We start from the raw sequence: 16541 nt of genomic DNA on the forward strand, positions 1-16541 counted from the left end.
GAAAGTTAGCAGTTTGGAAACTTTTTTTCTTAGCCCAATATAGGTTGATGCATTCGCTTTCCCTGTAGAAAGCTCTGAAGTAATATTGATTTGGGTGAACGTTTTTGGTTGCCTATCTGCTTAAGAAAACCTTTCACTCGGACTCTTAAATCGCTCCTGTAACACTGCTCACAACCTGGCTGAGGCTCTAGCTTGCTTGCCATTTCTTTTACGCATATACCTTCTCTGAGGAATTCTTTTTATCAAGCCTGGCTGTTGATTCAGAGATCAGGTTATTGCCTTATTGAAAATCAGAATCCATTATAAATAGATCTCTGCATTGACATTCGAGTTTACTTAAATACAGTCACTCTCACTTTTTCATATTGATGTATTCCAGTAAAGATGGTTGTCAAGACAATTTCTATTAAATGAACCCAATTTTCTTATTTATTTCCTTTATAAAATCAGCAATGCATTTCAGTGGGGGAAGTGTTAGTTCATTACACGATTGATGTATAGCTGTGGCCAGGTCCTGTGGTGTTAGACATTGTAACATAGCAGTCTTAAAACACTCTACAGCACTTCCAGAATTATGGATTATGTAGCACTTCCCTAACTTTGTAACCTCCTTTCTCTTGTCACCTTTTGGACTTGGATTCTTGAGAAGCACTGACATAGGATGAAGATTATAGTGTATTTTCCATATACATTCTGCAGCTTAATATATAATGTATTCTAGATGAAAATGTATTTCTGTAAACATACTCACTTTCCCACTTGGTTAGGTTTTAGAACTCAGTCCATAAATAGCTGTATTTTTTTTTCTATTTTTAATTTTTATTAAATTCATTAGAGTGATATTGGCTAATGAAATTATATAGGTTTTAAGTGTACAGTTCAATAATACATCATCTTTATATTGCATTGTATGTTTACCACAAAAAATCAGATCTCCTTCCATCACCATATAATTGACCTCCTTTACCATATCTATCTGCCCCGCCTTTCCCTCTAGTCACCACCATACTCGTCTGTGCCTGTGATATCTGTGTTTATTTGTCTTATTTATTTATTTATTTGTTTGTTTGTTTGTTGCTTTCCATTTAATATTCCACATATGAGTGAAGTCATATGGGTCTTGACTTCTCCATTTGACTTATTTCATTTAGCATGATATTCTCAAGAAATAACTGTATTTAGAATTAGAAAGGGCTACAATTCACTACTTAATGTGTTAAAGTCAGCTGGGGTACAGTCAGAGCAGTAGAGTTCAAATACCAGCTTTGCTGGGGTTTGATGTAAGATCTGTTTCTGAAAACCTCACTGAGCTGTAGTATTTTCCATCTGGGAAATGAGGAAAAGATTTCTATCTCTCAGGGTTGTTGTAAAGATAAAATGCCAATGTGTATGAAGAGCATCGTGAATTGTCATGGTATGGAAGGGACACCAGTGGCCTTTTAGGCACAATGCAGGATTGCCCCTTTGGGCCACTAAGCACCATTAAACACTCATTAAGTATCCCCACCCTCCCTGTTATTGTGACAGCCAAATATGTCATCATGCATTTCTGCACAGCACCTAGCGTGATGGCACTACCCTATTGGGAGCTTGTGCTGGACAGTGGAATAGTGAATTAATAAAGCACTGTTGGCACCCTCGGGGCTAGCTCGTTAGTAGGTGAGCTGAACCGGGAAAGAAGCCATTAAGTACAGCGTGCAAAGTGCAAGTGTGGAAGTGTGTGCTGGGTAGCGGCTAATGTGGGGGGGAGGGGGCACAGTTAGCTGCCAGAGGGACTGGAGGACACGGCACCTGAGCCAAGGATTTTTTTTAGCATTTTATTTGTATGTTGGTTAGACATTTATATGGTTTACAAAACGATCCCCCTGATAACTCTGTCACCCCTGTGGCTCTCCATACAGCCGTCACTTTACTGCTGACTGCATTCCCTATGTCGTGCTCCCCAGCCCTGTGACCATCTCTCAGGTACTGATTTGTATCTCTTTATCCCTTCACCCTTCTCTCCCAGCCCCCCCGAGAACTAGGTTTTAACAAGTAGTGAATCCTCACTAAGCATGATCAGTAGGTTCTGCAACTCTAAGCGAAACAACGTATAATGAGACCAGTTTTGCCATTGGCTAATTACTGTAAACAAGCGATGTTCCTGCAGCGTCTCATCAACGTTAGGGTGAATTGATGATGTTTGCCGACCTGCAGAGTAGATCCAGAGTTAGCCTGATGAACAGATCGTCAGCGAGTGCAGCAGCACGAGGCCATGGTGGCCTTCAAATGCAACCAGTGCTCGGGGACCTGGACACGTTTCAGTGTGATTAGAACACAGGTGTCCTAACAACAAGGAACGTGTTAGAGCGCTGTCAGAATAATATCTAGAACATTTAGGTGTGCGTGAATTGCAAAAAATCACTAATTCAGGGAAAAGTAAAAGGTATTTATTCCTTAGTCAGATTTCAGGGAGAAGAGTTCATATCCATTTGATTCACTCATCTTCCAGCTGTTGCTGCCACTGTCTTCATTTAAGCCCTGTTGCTTATTCTATTTTAACCAAACACAGAGGAATTCAGTCACTTAATATACTTTTATTCCCAAGTACATAGCACTTGGTTCACTATTGTGGGCGAACGGTGAGTGAGAGAAAACCTTTGCAAAGGAATTATTCTGAACCCCAGCAAAACACCTGGCATTATCAGGAACGCAAGAGTAGTGAAACTGTTTTACAAATACATTACCTTTATTTAACAGAGTCTTTGGCTTGTCTTCACTAATTAATTACATTATGTAAAGGAAGAAGCTAAGGCTTAGAAAGACTGACTGCTTTATCATCAGTCATCAGATGGACAACTTACGAAGCTGGTACTTGCAGGGCAGTGATAGCTATACTTTCTAATATATGAACATTTAACTTTCACTATTTAATAAAAATAAAATGTCATTTCATTCATCTCTTTAAAAAATTACTGTCATGATCCATATGAGTTACTGTTTTTTCTTAATTGTGATTTTGTTCATTTCATTTTTTTACTTTTGGTGAGGGAAGTGTTTGATTGGTTTTAGGTTTTCACTTTAGTTTTTTTGTAGCGATTTATTGGCATGCGCGCAGGAAATGGTTGTGGAATCATTTTTCTCATCTCTCAGCTAAGGGTCAAAGATGGATAAGAAGTGATGTAACAAACTGGAAAAGTTGAACCAAAACCACTCGTAACTACTTGTATGTCTGAGAGAAAATGTTCAGGGACGATATAGCAGTGAAGTCTAAAAAAGAACTACAACATCTCCATGTAACTTTCAATACCCTTTTCAAAAGTTAAATCAGGTGGCAAATATGAATAAATTTATCTTAGGATTTATTTTCTGTCAGTAACAGATGTGGAATTACGGACTTGGACACCGGGTGCCATCCCATGTGTCTGCTATGTCATAGGCCCTCAATAAATGTTAATAAAATGGTAGGTGAAATTTAGAATACAATCCATTGTTAATAAAGAATTTCTTATTTCTAGGCAGGCTCATTTTTAATATAATTTTGAATATCTGTTTTTAGATCAAGGTTTACTAAAAGAGAATAACTTTCCCCTAGACAATAAAAGTACAAAACTGTCTGCAGGCTAATTAGCCATAGTAATTGATAAATACTCTTCTCCATTTGACATATTGCGGCATTTTGTTTATGGCTCAAAAGACTGCACAGCGATGGTTACAGTTGACAGCTGCTATACCACTAATAAGATTAAAGTAGAGAAATTAGTTGTGTCGACTTTAATCGACTTTAATCTGCCGTTTAACACTGCAAACCACCTGGGGTCTTCTCCAGAGCCAACATGTTTAACTATGAATTTAAAATTACATAATCAGATTCTACTTAAGAATATATCTAAACTTACTAATCTTAACTGTCTTGTTATTAGACAAAACAGAGTTTAACACGAGAGTTTAAAATTAGTGTTTTAATTGGATGCTCCCTTACATCCTTAAGAATCTTACTGTAATCTTTGAAACATAACCCTTCTCAGTAGGAGGTTAATTTTAGGAAATGCAGAAAGTCTTATTAGGTTGGTGCTTAAGGTGTGTATGGTTTCCCATCTAATATTAGAATGTGTCTCAGTGGAATAATTAAATTACCTATTCTGATTGTACCAAATTCGCCAATTAGACAAAACCCTTAAAGTGACACTCCTAGGTGAAGATTTCTTATTCCTTTTTCTGAAGTGTCCTTATTAGGAAGAAAATTGTTTTATTTAAAAATGTGGTGTTATTAAAATGTTACATTGTGGAATATGATATGCAATGTAATCATCATTTGTGATTGTTCCATGGAGTTTTGATGCAAACCAAAGTGTAGGGTCCATATAACTTACATCCCTTTAGTGAAGACTGGCTGGTCGGGCAACATTGTTAGCATTTTTTGAAGACTGGCTCTCGGTTTTGAGCTGAGGTTTGCGTTTCCTGGGTATTTGGCTTCCCACCTAAGTGTATCCACATCACAAGCACGGCAGGTGGGGCAAGGACAGGGTCCTGTGTTAGTCATCGTAGTGTAGTGGGAGGAACTCTCCTTGACCCACAGCTCACACGGAGCCAGAAGTGTTGTTGTCCACTGCAAAAAACTCTGCTGCAAGTTCACCTTCTCTGTGGTCACAAAAACGTCAAAACTGAATAATCTCTTCCTCATTAAATTTTCCGCTTCATTCTTCTGTCCCCAAGAAAATATCTGAGATATCAATATGAATTCACAAGATAGTTTATGTTTCAGTGGGTGGTGGGGCTCCTATCTCTTTATTCCGATGAGTGTTTATAAAAGTAGAATAGTGGAAAATCTGGTTAAATCACGTGTTAATATATTCCACAACTGGACATTCTCGTATATTCTGCTTGAAGCAGCTGTTGCTTCCTTGGATAGCTCTGTGTGCAGCCAGCTCTGTGCTTCAGGGAGAGAGGGCTCCAGAAGGGGCGGACCGGGAGCCCTCGCCTGGGAGTCACTGGCAGTGGCTGTGGAGTGGAGTGCAGTGCTCAGGCGGGCCCCAGGCCCCGTTCTGTAAGTCAGCCCCATCAGTATTCATCACTGAGGTTTTATAACAAATTTATTTGCTTTTAAAAGAGTGCGTTTCACAAAGAAGCTACAGTGACTAAAATTGTGTTTTTACTGAGATGTAGTTAACATAGAATTCTAACTGTAATTGGATCTCCCCAACTTCAGATAGTTCTTTTTACGATATCTGTAGAAGGGATTTTAGTTTGGAGCTTTACAAAAAGTATAATTTGAGAATGATAATGCAAATAAATTATATGCCATATACTAAATGTTTAATGCAAAACAAACGTCCTTAGTAAATTACAATATGCATTGCGGCTCTGGGTTTTAAATGCCCATAGCCATTTTTTAAAAATTTCTGCTCCCTTGACACCAGTGTAAGAGAGTAGATTTTGGTCAACCATGTTTCCTGATGAGTCTTAACTACTGCAAACTGCATCTGGGCATAAACTATGGCACTTACTATGTATGCTATATTATCAAACCCTCTTAGGCTGCAGCCAAATTGGGCTTCTCTGTTTAGCTAGTCTGTAACATATTAAGTACAAATCTTAATATCCGAGGTGTACTACACCTCTATTACTGTCTTTTTTGTATGAAAATATGTTCCTGTACTTATTGCCAAAATACCCAGTTTCGTGATGTCTTTTCTGTCCTCTCTTTTTCAAAGAAAACATTTTCAGAGAGAAGACTTAAGTGACAAGATTCACTCGTGTAGCCATGATTATTTGGGGCAGAAAACCTTTATCTCAACCTGGTTGCAGTGTACTTTTGACAGGATGGACCGTAAGATTTTAATGTCTTTTGAGAAGATAAGTTTTAAAATCTAGGGCTTTCTGTTTGGTCTTATGAAAGTGCTTCCAGTCATTCGAGTGTTAAATTACAGGCAGGGCCGCTTGTGCAGACCACCCAGGCTGGGCGCACAGAAGTGAGTTTTCCAAGACAGGTGCTCTTCAAACAGGTCGTCTTTCCAACAGGTTTGACTGAGTGGACGAGTTTTTCCTGGCCTGAGCCCCCCACCCACTCGCCCCAACCACCACTGCCATTCTTTCTCTCACCAGAAAGCAGCTTCTTTGTGGAAATTTCTTTGGAGTTTTGTGAGCATAAGGTCATATAGATGCAGATTCCATTCCACACTTCGCCAGCCCAAGTGCATTTTCTTTCACCTAAAAAGCAGAGGGCAGTAGGGCTGATCTCACACTATGTGTTGTTTGCTTTTCCTGTGTACGTCTCTTTACACTTTGTGATATTCCACAGTAGATTTTAGATAAGTTGTAGGGATTGTATTGAATGAAACAAAAATAGAAATTAAAAATCAAGGCCAAATAAATGATTGGTCAAAAGCAAAGGTAAAATAGGGTACAATCAGAAAGCTGTAAGTCTCCAGCTTTCTAATTGTACCCTCTGATGTGCTACCCTCATGTTTTAAGTCTTTACGGATCTGTAACTTTATATGTTAACCCTACTGTAAAGCTCCAGCACACAAAGCAATGTGGTACGGCCACATGCTTGACAAAAGTATCAATTAGACTAGGAAACCAGGGGCTATAGCCTCCATATTATGAAAAAAGGTGGATTTTCAAACCAGAAGTAGAGAAAAGGTGGATTATTCGATAACATTTTTGGGGCGGGGAATAAATTTAGACTTCTGCCTCACACCAAAAGAAATTTTTTAATGATTTGATAGTAAATTATAAAACCATAAAATTGCCACACAGTGATAATACGAGAGAAAAATAAATCCATACGGTTGGGTACACATGTATAGTTAGCTGATATAGTGAAGTTTTTAAAGGCTATAAGGAAGGGAAGGGAAAATTTACAAAGGAAAAAATTGTTAGACTACATAAAACATATAACAAAATACCTAAAAATAATGTAAGCAAAATGAAAACAGTAGGTAAATTGGAAAATTATTAAGAACCCTTTGTTATATTTACAATGAGAGAATTCTTAGAAATCATTAAAAGGTGAAAACCTCCAGTAAAAAAAAAAATTCTTAAATAAAAAGTATAAATGGCAACTTTATTTTAAAAAAATAAAGTAAATCTCTACCTTATACCTTATCCTACAATCAATTTTATGTCATGGATTTCAAATGTAAAATATATTATAGTACCAGAAGTAAATTTAAAAGAATATTTTATAATCTTAAAGTGGGAAAGTTCATTTTTTCTGACCATGAAAAGATTTAGATAAACAGCAAACTGGAGAATTTATTTGCATTGTATGACGATGACCACCTTTATTATCGGTAAAGACAAGCTCCCCAATACAAAAGTGGGTAAAAGGTTCACAGTGATAATTCAAGAAAATGTAAATACACTTGGCCAATAAGCACGCAGAAAATCTTTAATCACACTAGTAATAAAGAAAATGCAACCTTCAACATACTATTTTTAGCTGTCAAATTGGTAAAAAAAAATTTACAATGAGACTATGCAGTGTCGGTAAAAGCACAGAGAAACTCTTTCTGAGAGTATAAATTGGTTTAAAATGTTTTTCTCTAGAGAGCAATCAGCAGATCAGTTTGGGGGTGTGATTTGGGTATTGGTCCTGACATTGTAAGCTCTGTGTCTGTGTTTTCTAGATCTTAAAATATACCCAATAGCCTGTCAATTAATTTCCTTTCTGTCTAAATCAACCAGAGCTGCCTTCCTACAGGTTGTAACTAAGATCTGTTAAAACTGCATTAGTTATACCGTTAGTTGAAGTAAAATTTTATATCCATAGGATGATGCTATTCAGCCTTTTAAAATATTGCCATATATATGTATGTATGTATATGTATATATATATACATACATACAAACATATACGTGTGTGTGTGTGTGTGTGTGTGTGTATGTACAGGTACAATATAAGTGTTTTTATCAGAAAAAGAACTTAGAATAAGACACTGGGTGCTTACAAAATTGTTGGAAGAGATTGTAGACTTCTGGGTTTACTCCCCAACAGTACTAAACTGGTCCACCGAGTGCTTCTCTCTCTAAGTACAACACAAGTTAGCAAGGGAGCAAGAAGCTAATGCCACATGCAACATCTGTCAGCCCCAGAAAACCACAGGGTGGGTCCTGGGGCTGCAGATCAGAGATGAGGAAACCACACCAAGTAGCACAAGTCATCCTGCTGATCCTGGCAGCAGAAGCTGGAAGGCTCCCATCCTCTAGCCTCGCTGAATCACAGCTGCAGCCAGGGCCGCAGCAAGTCTCATGTGGCGCTATCTGCATAGGGGAAGCGACTCCTGCACACACCTAGACTGTCTCTGGAGGGTGGTAACCACGGTGATTTCTAAGGGGGGAGAGCTGCATGGCTAAGGGACAGAGGAAGAGAGAGATGCTTTTCACCATATATCCCTTTTGGGTATGTGGTACTCTGGTCCTTGTATTCAGAAAGTGACCAAGTTAAACTTTAATTGTGTCCAAGCTCAGTAGCTTTCACTGTTAGTCCCAGGGAACCAGCCCTGGGCCTCGGAGGAGCCCATTGAGGCTCTTCGAGAGAAGGGGCCAGGGTAGGGCCCAGCCCCTCACCCCTTCCCGCTGCAGCCAGAGTAGCTCCAACTTTGCTCTTTAGTTTATGCTTCTGAGTAAGAAAACATTCTGCCACTTTTTAAAAAAATTGTAGACCAGCGTTATAGGAAAATATAAATATCATGGAGAAATATTCATTATATGTTTATTAAATATATATTTATAATAGACAAAAGGTGAAGTACAAATACCAAATTATGTCTTGATAGTTTTTTACTATTTCTTTGTGCTTCTCGTTCCTAGATTTGTTAGTTATTTTAAAAATTATTATAATAACAAATACAGCTTATTTTCTAAATTAAAAAGAAAAGCACTCTTTTGCAAAACCTAGATATGTTGTCTAATAAATGAAATGGTGCCGATTTGAATTTTTGAAGGATTTGCTAGGTAGATCCTCCAAATGTTGTGTCATAGATGGGTTATATGTGGGCCACGAGCTGTCTGTCCAGGCCTCAGGGGCTGAGTGAGGCCACAGAACGCAGCCTCCTCGTGGTTCCCATCAACTTCAAGCCTTGTCATTGTTCACGCCAGTCGACCAAGAAAAAATTTGAAAAGCACCATGGTTATTATCCTGGAAATAGTAGCTCCTGTAAGATGGTTTAATTTGATTCATTAGCATTTTCTTTGTGCCTTTTTCTAAACAAATAATCACATTAATAATCCTAATAAAGGCCATCATTCATTAAGTATTTAAACATGCGTGAAGCACTGTCCTATTTCCATCTAATGCCTCATTCTCATGACAGCCATGTGAAGGTTAGGTATTAGTGTCCCAGCCTCATAGGTGAGAACCTGGATGCTAAGATGTTAAATTAGTTAACTTATTAAAATCACAGATGACAGAGCTGGGCTTCTAACCTAGGTGCATCTTATTCCCATGTCTCTGCTCATAAGCAGCATATTCAATTATGCCCAGTTTTCAGGAACCTGTCAGTTATGGGGACAAGGTACAACTATGCAGACAAACACATGGCACAGGTACTGCAGGGCTCTCCTCGCCCTCTCCCTCCCACTGGACCATCAGCTCCATGGGGTCAGTGAGCCTGTCCCTTGGTCCTAGGCACAGCGTCTGGACAGCCAAGGTGCTCAGGTGTTGGCTGAGGGGGTGGCTGCTCGTGCCGCTCTCCTGCCACACATTGGAACCGCCCAGGAGCTGTGGAAACAAGCCCGAGTTTGGAGCCTGCCCAGCCCAGCCCGTGTCTGCGGTGCCTGGCTGTCTGCGTTGACAGATCTTCAGGGATTCCAACGCTCAGACTGCGGGGGAGCCGCAGGACACAGGACCCCTGTTCCTGCGCAGGAGCTCTTCCCCTGCAGGGTGCATCGGAGCCACCCATAGAATCTCTTGCAGCTTGAACCACTGGGAAGGTTTGTGTAGGTTTGGGGAGAATTTGCATTCCTAAAAAGTTCCCAGATGCTACTGGTCCCTGGATGCACTTTAAGAATTGCTGCGCTAGAGGCCTGGTGGTCAGAGACCTAGTTGGCGCATTTCACATGGGCCTGAAGCGGCAGATTCCGTCAGCTGTGGGCAGCGTAGGTGTGAACCAGTCTCCATAGCACACAGAAGATGCCTGTTGCGTTTGTCGCCTCCGAGTTTCTTCTGAACAGTGGATACCTTTTTTCAGTCCCCAGGAGCAGCATCCTGCTTCAGTCAGTCTTATGTCGGCCTGTTGTCTCTTTGTCCCTGAGTTGAGGCGCCTGGCTCACATCCCTATGGTCCCCCAGCCTGGTGGCTCCCCGCCGGAGCCCTGGGCTCCAACCTCCAGTGGAGGCCTCCAGCTTCTCCTCACAGTCCCTCTCCCACATCTGCCCTGCCCTGCACCGAGAGACCTGGCAGCAGGAGCTCTCACAGACACCTTTCTGGGCAGCATTCAAACACTTCTAGATCCCAGAGTTCCTAGGCAATGTCTAATCTTAGATTATGAAGCCTTTATCAGGTAGATGGGTGAATGTATTTCTGTGGTCTGCTGCTGCACCTAAGACGTGAATAACATGCAAGTATTAGGTACAAGTGAACACTGGGCTTTGGGTAAAAATGAACTTTTTAATCTACCCCCTGGGTTTCGCACCCAATAATACTTGGCTTGGTTTGTGAGAGTGTTTTCCATCCTGTGCCTGTTGGTTTGTACCATTCGTTTCATGTAGTTTAAATGATTGAGAGAAGAGCTGCTGAGGTTTTATAAATGGTGTTTTTCTCCTTCATTTAGGTCTCTCTGCAATGCAGTCAATGTTTACAACCTCACCTGCAGTAACTGTTCAGAAACCTGCACTGATGTTCTGTTTAGTAACAAGATTACCTTCTTAATGGACCTCCTGATACACCAGTTGACGGTATGTAACACTGTTGCTTTGAGTTAGAAGCTGTTAAGGTTTGAGAAGTATTTCCTGTGGAGAAAACTTAGAGAATTCAGCTTATTTACCCCCTAGGTTTAAAAAAAAAAAAAATGAGGATGACTGGGAGAGTAAAATGGGGACTGGCAGAGAAACCTCTTAATTTGAAAATCTCATACTGGATTCTCCTAAATTCCAATATTTAATGGCCAGTCTACTTCTAACGCTTGCCAAGATCACAGGTTTATGGTTAGACGGGGGCCTTGGAATTGGGTGAACTCAAAGCCAAACCTTTGGGATAAAGCACCGTGGAAGGGAAGAAGGCTGGGGTGATGCCTCAGGACCTCTCTTGCCAGCTCAGTTAAAAGGGTCAGTTTGAAAGGCATTTTGATGGCCATTGTCTTTTTTTTTAAGTGACAACCTCCTCTGTCAGTTTTACTTTTGAAATGGGAACACCCAGCCAGGCATAGCCTTAAATTTTACTCCAGTTCACAGATATTGCAGTGGGTAAACTCAGTGATTCCAAAGGGTTAGGTCTGTCAGCTGCAGCCTCAGAACACAGCCCTGGGGCCAGGAATTTCCTGGTGCGGTTTCTGAGCTCCTGCAGTGTTGGCGCAAAATCGCTCAGGCCTGAGGTTTACAGTGAGGAGGTTTACTTTTCAGAGCCGATTTGCTTTTTACTCAGCACGCAGTTCCAATAGCTCTTCCTCACCTGCGTGCCTTTTGCTCTCTTTCCTCCTCCGTCTGCTTGATGTCTGCGCATTCTGCAGACCTTGACCAAGGCACGATGGCACCTTCTTCGTGAACTGTTCCCCGCCTAACTGCTTTCCCCAGGTTTAGGTTAGATGCTCTTCTGATGTGCTCTTGGCAGTCACATCTTTCCTAGATGGTCACACCGAGCTGTCATTAACTACTTACTTGTCTTTCCCTTACTGACCATAAAATCAACAGGGATTTATCATTGTCCCCAAGATGCTAATGCAGGCCTGACACTTAGTATGTTCAGTACGTTGTTAATGAATGTGTGTGTGAATAAATGGACGCCCACAATCTCCACCTGGAAATCGGAAAGGGAATGCTGAAGCCCTGATAGGCAGGCATCCTGGCAGCGCGGGACCTAGCCTATTACACAGAACGACAGTGACTGTTAACAATGATGACACAGGGTCATCATTTGAGGACTAGACTACATATGGTTGTATCTATAAAAAAAGGCATTAAAATATGGGTGAGACATTTTAGCACCAAAATCTATCAGAAATCGTTGAAAGGCAGGGACAAGGAGGAATGACTTAGCGTTTGTTGTATGGTCTTATATCTCCGGCATTTTGATACGTATCACCTCATTTCATTTTTAAAACATAAAGTCAGTATTATTGCCCCATTTTGCAGATGAGGAATTGTAAATTGCAGAAGGACTGGCTTGTGCAGGCTACAGAAATAGCAAATTACAGATTCATCAGAGTCTCCCAAAACCCAGTGGAGGGACATTCTATACATTAACCGACTGATGATACTTTTCAAAGGTGTCACTGTCATGAAAGACCGGGGAAGACTGGGGAAGATGGAAGGAGAATAAGGGCACCTGACAGTTCAATGTAATGTGGGATCCTAGACCAGAAAACAGTGGTAGGAGAATTAGGAAATTCAGGGAAGGTCTACAGAGCAGTTCGTTTTATTGGCTCCGCTTTAGTTTCTGCTCCCAGTAACTGTGCTGTGGTTTCGTGAGATGTGAGCAGCAGCAGTGCTGGGTGAAGGAGACACCACTGCTTTCCCAACAGATCTGGTAGTTTGAAAGTATTTTAAAATAAGAAGTGAAAAATAAAAACTAAACCCCATACCCTTCCAGGTTTCTTTTTTTAAAAATTTTTTTTAACATTTTATTTATTTTAACATTTTATTGTTAATTTTTCCCCTCCTCCTCCTCCCTCTACAGGGTTTTTTTTTAGCAGAAGAATAATATAGTTCAACATTTATAACAAATTTACAGGTATTATGACTACTAAGACATGTACTGTAAAGTTTGCTAAAATTATATTAATTAAAATTCATCTGCACAAAATATATAAACAAAGACTGGAAGGCATAAATATGTTAAAAAGAATAACAATATTAAAGATAGACTGCCTTTTTAAAATTGTTCATAGAATTTTTAAAAGATAATGTTGGAAAACTATTAGCTCTTCCTATGTAATTTATTTTTATACTTTTAAGCCAAGTAAATCATCGGGGTAAATATTAGTCATGAGTTCCATTTTTATGTATAAAATAACATGAGCATAGATGTTTTATAAAATGTCAGTGGTCTATTTAATGACAGTTTGAGTAGAAAAAAATAAAATAGTGATAACCGTGGAGAAACCCACATCTGCTGCTGGAGCCCTTCAACACTTTCTGGCCTTTTCTTCCCCTAAATGCTCTCCCTTGACAGGGGCTCTGTAAACAGTGTGTTCTTGGTTCTCAGTGAACTTAGCTGGTATTCTGACCATTGCGAACACACTGTACAACTTAAAAATAGGTGAACCCAAGTTCATAGTGCTGAAAACTAAACTAGGTAGAATTACCCTGATTACCAAGTTAATTTTCTCTGGTGAAATCATGTTACAGAAGGATGGATTTATACTACTAATAAAAGCATCCTTCTGTCTCGCAAAAAACAGTGTAGAAAGTTTTAAAGCCACTTTAGTGGTAGAAGGTGGTAGGGGAACAAAGAGTGTGAGCTTGTCTGTTTAAAATGGCAATGACTTAATTTTGCTGGAGCACACTTTGCCTCAGGACTGGTCCTGCAAGGACTGGGCTTCTCCTTGGAGCGAATCTAGGGAAGTGGCACAGCCTTACTGCAGCCCTGCTGGGTCCCTTCTCCTCTGGCCCATGGGTTCCTCAGATGTAAGATGAAAAAAATGATTCTAAGGCTTTTGCTGGACCTAAAACTAAATGAAACCTCTTAAGAAGGTCAAATATCTTAGGAAGGGGAAATTGTATCATAAGAATAAATAAGTACCTGAAATCAAATTGTAATTTGCTGCTACTCTAAGAATAAGATAATGACGATACCATTGTGTTCTAAGATACGCTAAAGGAAATACCTTCCATCCAAGGAAGAGAGACTCTAGTTTAGCTGTCTGCCTCCCGAGCGGCAGATTCAGATACCGAAAGCTGCGTAGGTCTGTTTCTCCCAGGTGAGCTTGGTGCACACCAGTAGGTGGTTGTTCCAAGCCCTCCTGCCTGCTGGGAAGGTGGCCTGCCCCTGCCTCCCACAGGCCACCTACCCCAGAGGGCATGCGTTCCAGGAGCCAGATGTGCCCTTGACCAGGGCTCTGGGCAGAGAGAGAGGGGACATTGCTTGCACACCTTCCCTCAAGGACAGGCCCTTCCTTCAACTCGCAGTGTGCGCCTGGCCCAGCAGCTGCACCGGAAGGGAGCTCCGACTCGAGCGTTGGTCTGTAAGCACATGTCAGCTCCAGGTGTGCATTTCATCTGCTCGGGTCCCCAAAGAGCAGGCTGCTGACGAGTTAGATTACCTCTGGCGAGTAACAGTGACATCCAGCTAGACGAAGGCCAACGGCACAGTGCTGCCCTAAATGGAATTCCCTTTGCAGGGTAGGTAGGTTCTCCTTAAAGTTCCTTTTTTATCAAATCTTATTGTTGAAGACTAGAACCTTTTTGTCTCACTGAAGATAAGCCTCTCCTTGCCTTAATTCAGGCAGTTTTGAAATTGTTTTCTGGGCGAAATAAGCAAAAGAAAATTCTTACCCTCGGCAGTGGAAGGATCAATACCAAATGAGGCAATTAGAAACAAAATTTGATGGGAAGATATGAGGAGGCGGGTGAATTGAACGTGAGGCTTAGACTGTCGGGAGTAGGGGATTGTGGCGAAGGAGGAGAAGACTGTTCAGTCAAGCGGGGCCTTACAGGGCAGCGGGGCCCGCAGGCCGCCAGCATCCTCTGTGCAGCTGTTGATGGTCAGAGTTTTCCAGTCTGTGTTTACTCTGGGAGAAACTGCCAAAATGGAATTTCTAAAATTAAGCAGAGGGGCCCGACTAAATGGGAATCGAAAGCTATCAGCTATGCACAGAGAATATGAGAATAGTAAAAAATATATCTGATTTACTTTCCATAGACCTTGATTTTCTTGGGGCTAATGAAGTGACATTTGGTCCTCAGACCACGTTCATAGTATGTTTCACCCAGAATTATCCCAGCAACTCCTAAATATAATATTTTCTTGCCCTTTGGCCAAGAATAGAGTTCTTATGGAATCCCCCACCCCCTTTTTTTTTAATGGAAGAGACATCAGAAAGGCAATGTTTGACCCATGACCGATTTTCATATTCCGCCACCAGAGACAGAAGCTCAGTGGGCAGAAGTCAGTGTGGGCTGAGAGAAAGAAAGCACGTGACCTTTAGAGTCTGATAAACTCAGGTCAGACCCCAGCTCTTGCACTAAATAGCTGTGAAATTTTGGCATGTTGCTTGATATCGCTGAATTTTGATTTATTAATCTGTAAAAGTTAAATGTGGCGATACAAGGAAAATGCCTAAGCGCCTGGCATAGTGCCAGAACCTAACAACCATTAGTTTTCATCCTTCCTTCTCTGCCTCCCCCACCCCAAATAAATGTGGCACAGAACTTAGTCTCTTCTTGATACCTTAAGGTTGTCATTTTGAGCATAAGCGGTTACTCCAATTTATAGAAAATAATAATTTCAGAGGAAATTAAAAGATGAGTGAGTCTAGTATAGATAACATGATGGTTACATTATGATGCCTTTTGTACTCTATATCTGCCTTTCCTTGTGCTTCCAGAATCAGTGTCACAGTTGCTCCTGCCTGCCTTGAAAATGGCCACCACTTTCCTTTTTTCTACTGTTCTTTCCATTCTTCTGTAAACCAATAAACCCCTCCTTATTACAGCTGTTTGTACAGCAGAATCTAAGTCTGAGTGGCCCTCAGGGCAGGGCGCCCTCTGTTCCTCCCTTAATGTCCATAGGTGACATTAACTTCTCGTTGATCTCAACTATATCCTTAAAAGATGCAATTACTGGATAAAATACTTCCAGGTAAGTGAAAGGTTGCCAAATACACAAGCATAGTGTTTTAATTGAAATACTTGATGATGAAAATCAGTACAAAGATTTTTTTAGAAGAAAGGACTGAAAAAATTTGTTATAAATGAAGAATCCTGACATTACCCAGAAGTCTGTTTCTCATATTTGTTCTATAGTGTGTAAAAGAAAAAGTTGTGTCTTTAGGGGATTTATTGAACTAATTTTAAACTGTCACCAACTGAATACATAAGTTACATTATCTCCGGAGGTCCCATGAATAAATATTATAGTAAATAGATAAAATCCGGAAAGACAAAGAGAATGGGAAGGAAAAGAAAGCAAACATTTCTTTCATCTGGAAAGTAGATGATTGAGAGACAGTTGCCTAAAAGCTAAGACCCAAATTAGCAGGAGGAAGAATGCCACAAGAATGTTTGTGCCACCGAACGCAAGGAAGCTCAGGAGTTAAGAGTCACCAGGTATCTCAGAAATGAAAGATGGTGGAGCTGGGGAGAGGGGGATTGCTGGTTTAATTCATAAAAAGGCTAGATAAGAGGTGGCTTAGATGCTCTAGGCCCCATCTGCCACACAGAGAGACAAGTGACTGTCTCCC

The 16541-nt window shown here is 40.7% G+C and overlaps 1 protein-coding gene across 2 annotated transcripts in view; it reads left to right on the plus strand.

Annotated features, from left to right (window-relative positions):
* The window catches only part of SCAPER (S-phase cyclin A associated protein in the ER), a 197247-nt gene that overhangs the window by 139165 nt on the left and 41541 nt on the right, over positions 1 to 16541 (plus strand). For both annotated transcript variants that reach the window (XM_016125783.2, XM_016125786.2), the window contains exon 25: positions 10758 to 10881. In XM_016125783.2, the coding sequence (XP_015981269.2) occupies positions 10758 to 10881 (124 nt within the window). The remainder of the gene's footprint in view (positions 1 to 10757; positions 10882 to 16541) is intronic.

Source organism: Rousettus aegyptiacus, unplaced genomic scaffold, assembly GCF_014176215.1.
Source record: "Rousettus aegyptiacus isolate mRouAeg1 unplaced genomic scaffold, mRouAeg1.p scaffold_m13_p_14, whole genome shotgun sequence".
NCBI classification, from domain to species: Eukaryota; Metazoa; Chordata; class Mammalia; order Chiroptera; family Pteropodidae; genus Rousettus; species Rousettus aegyptiacus.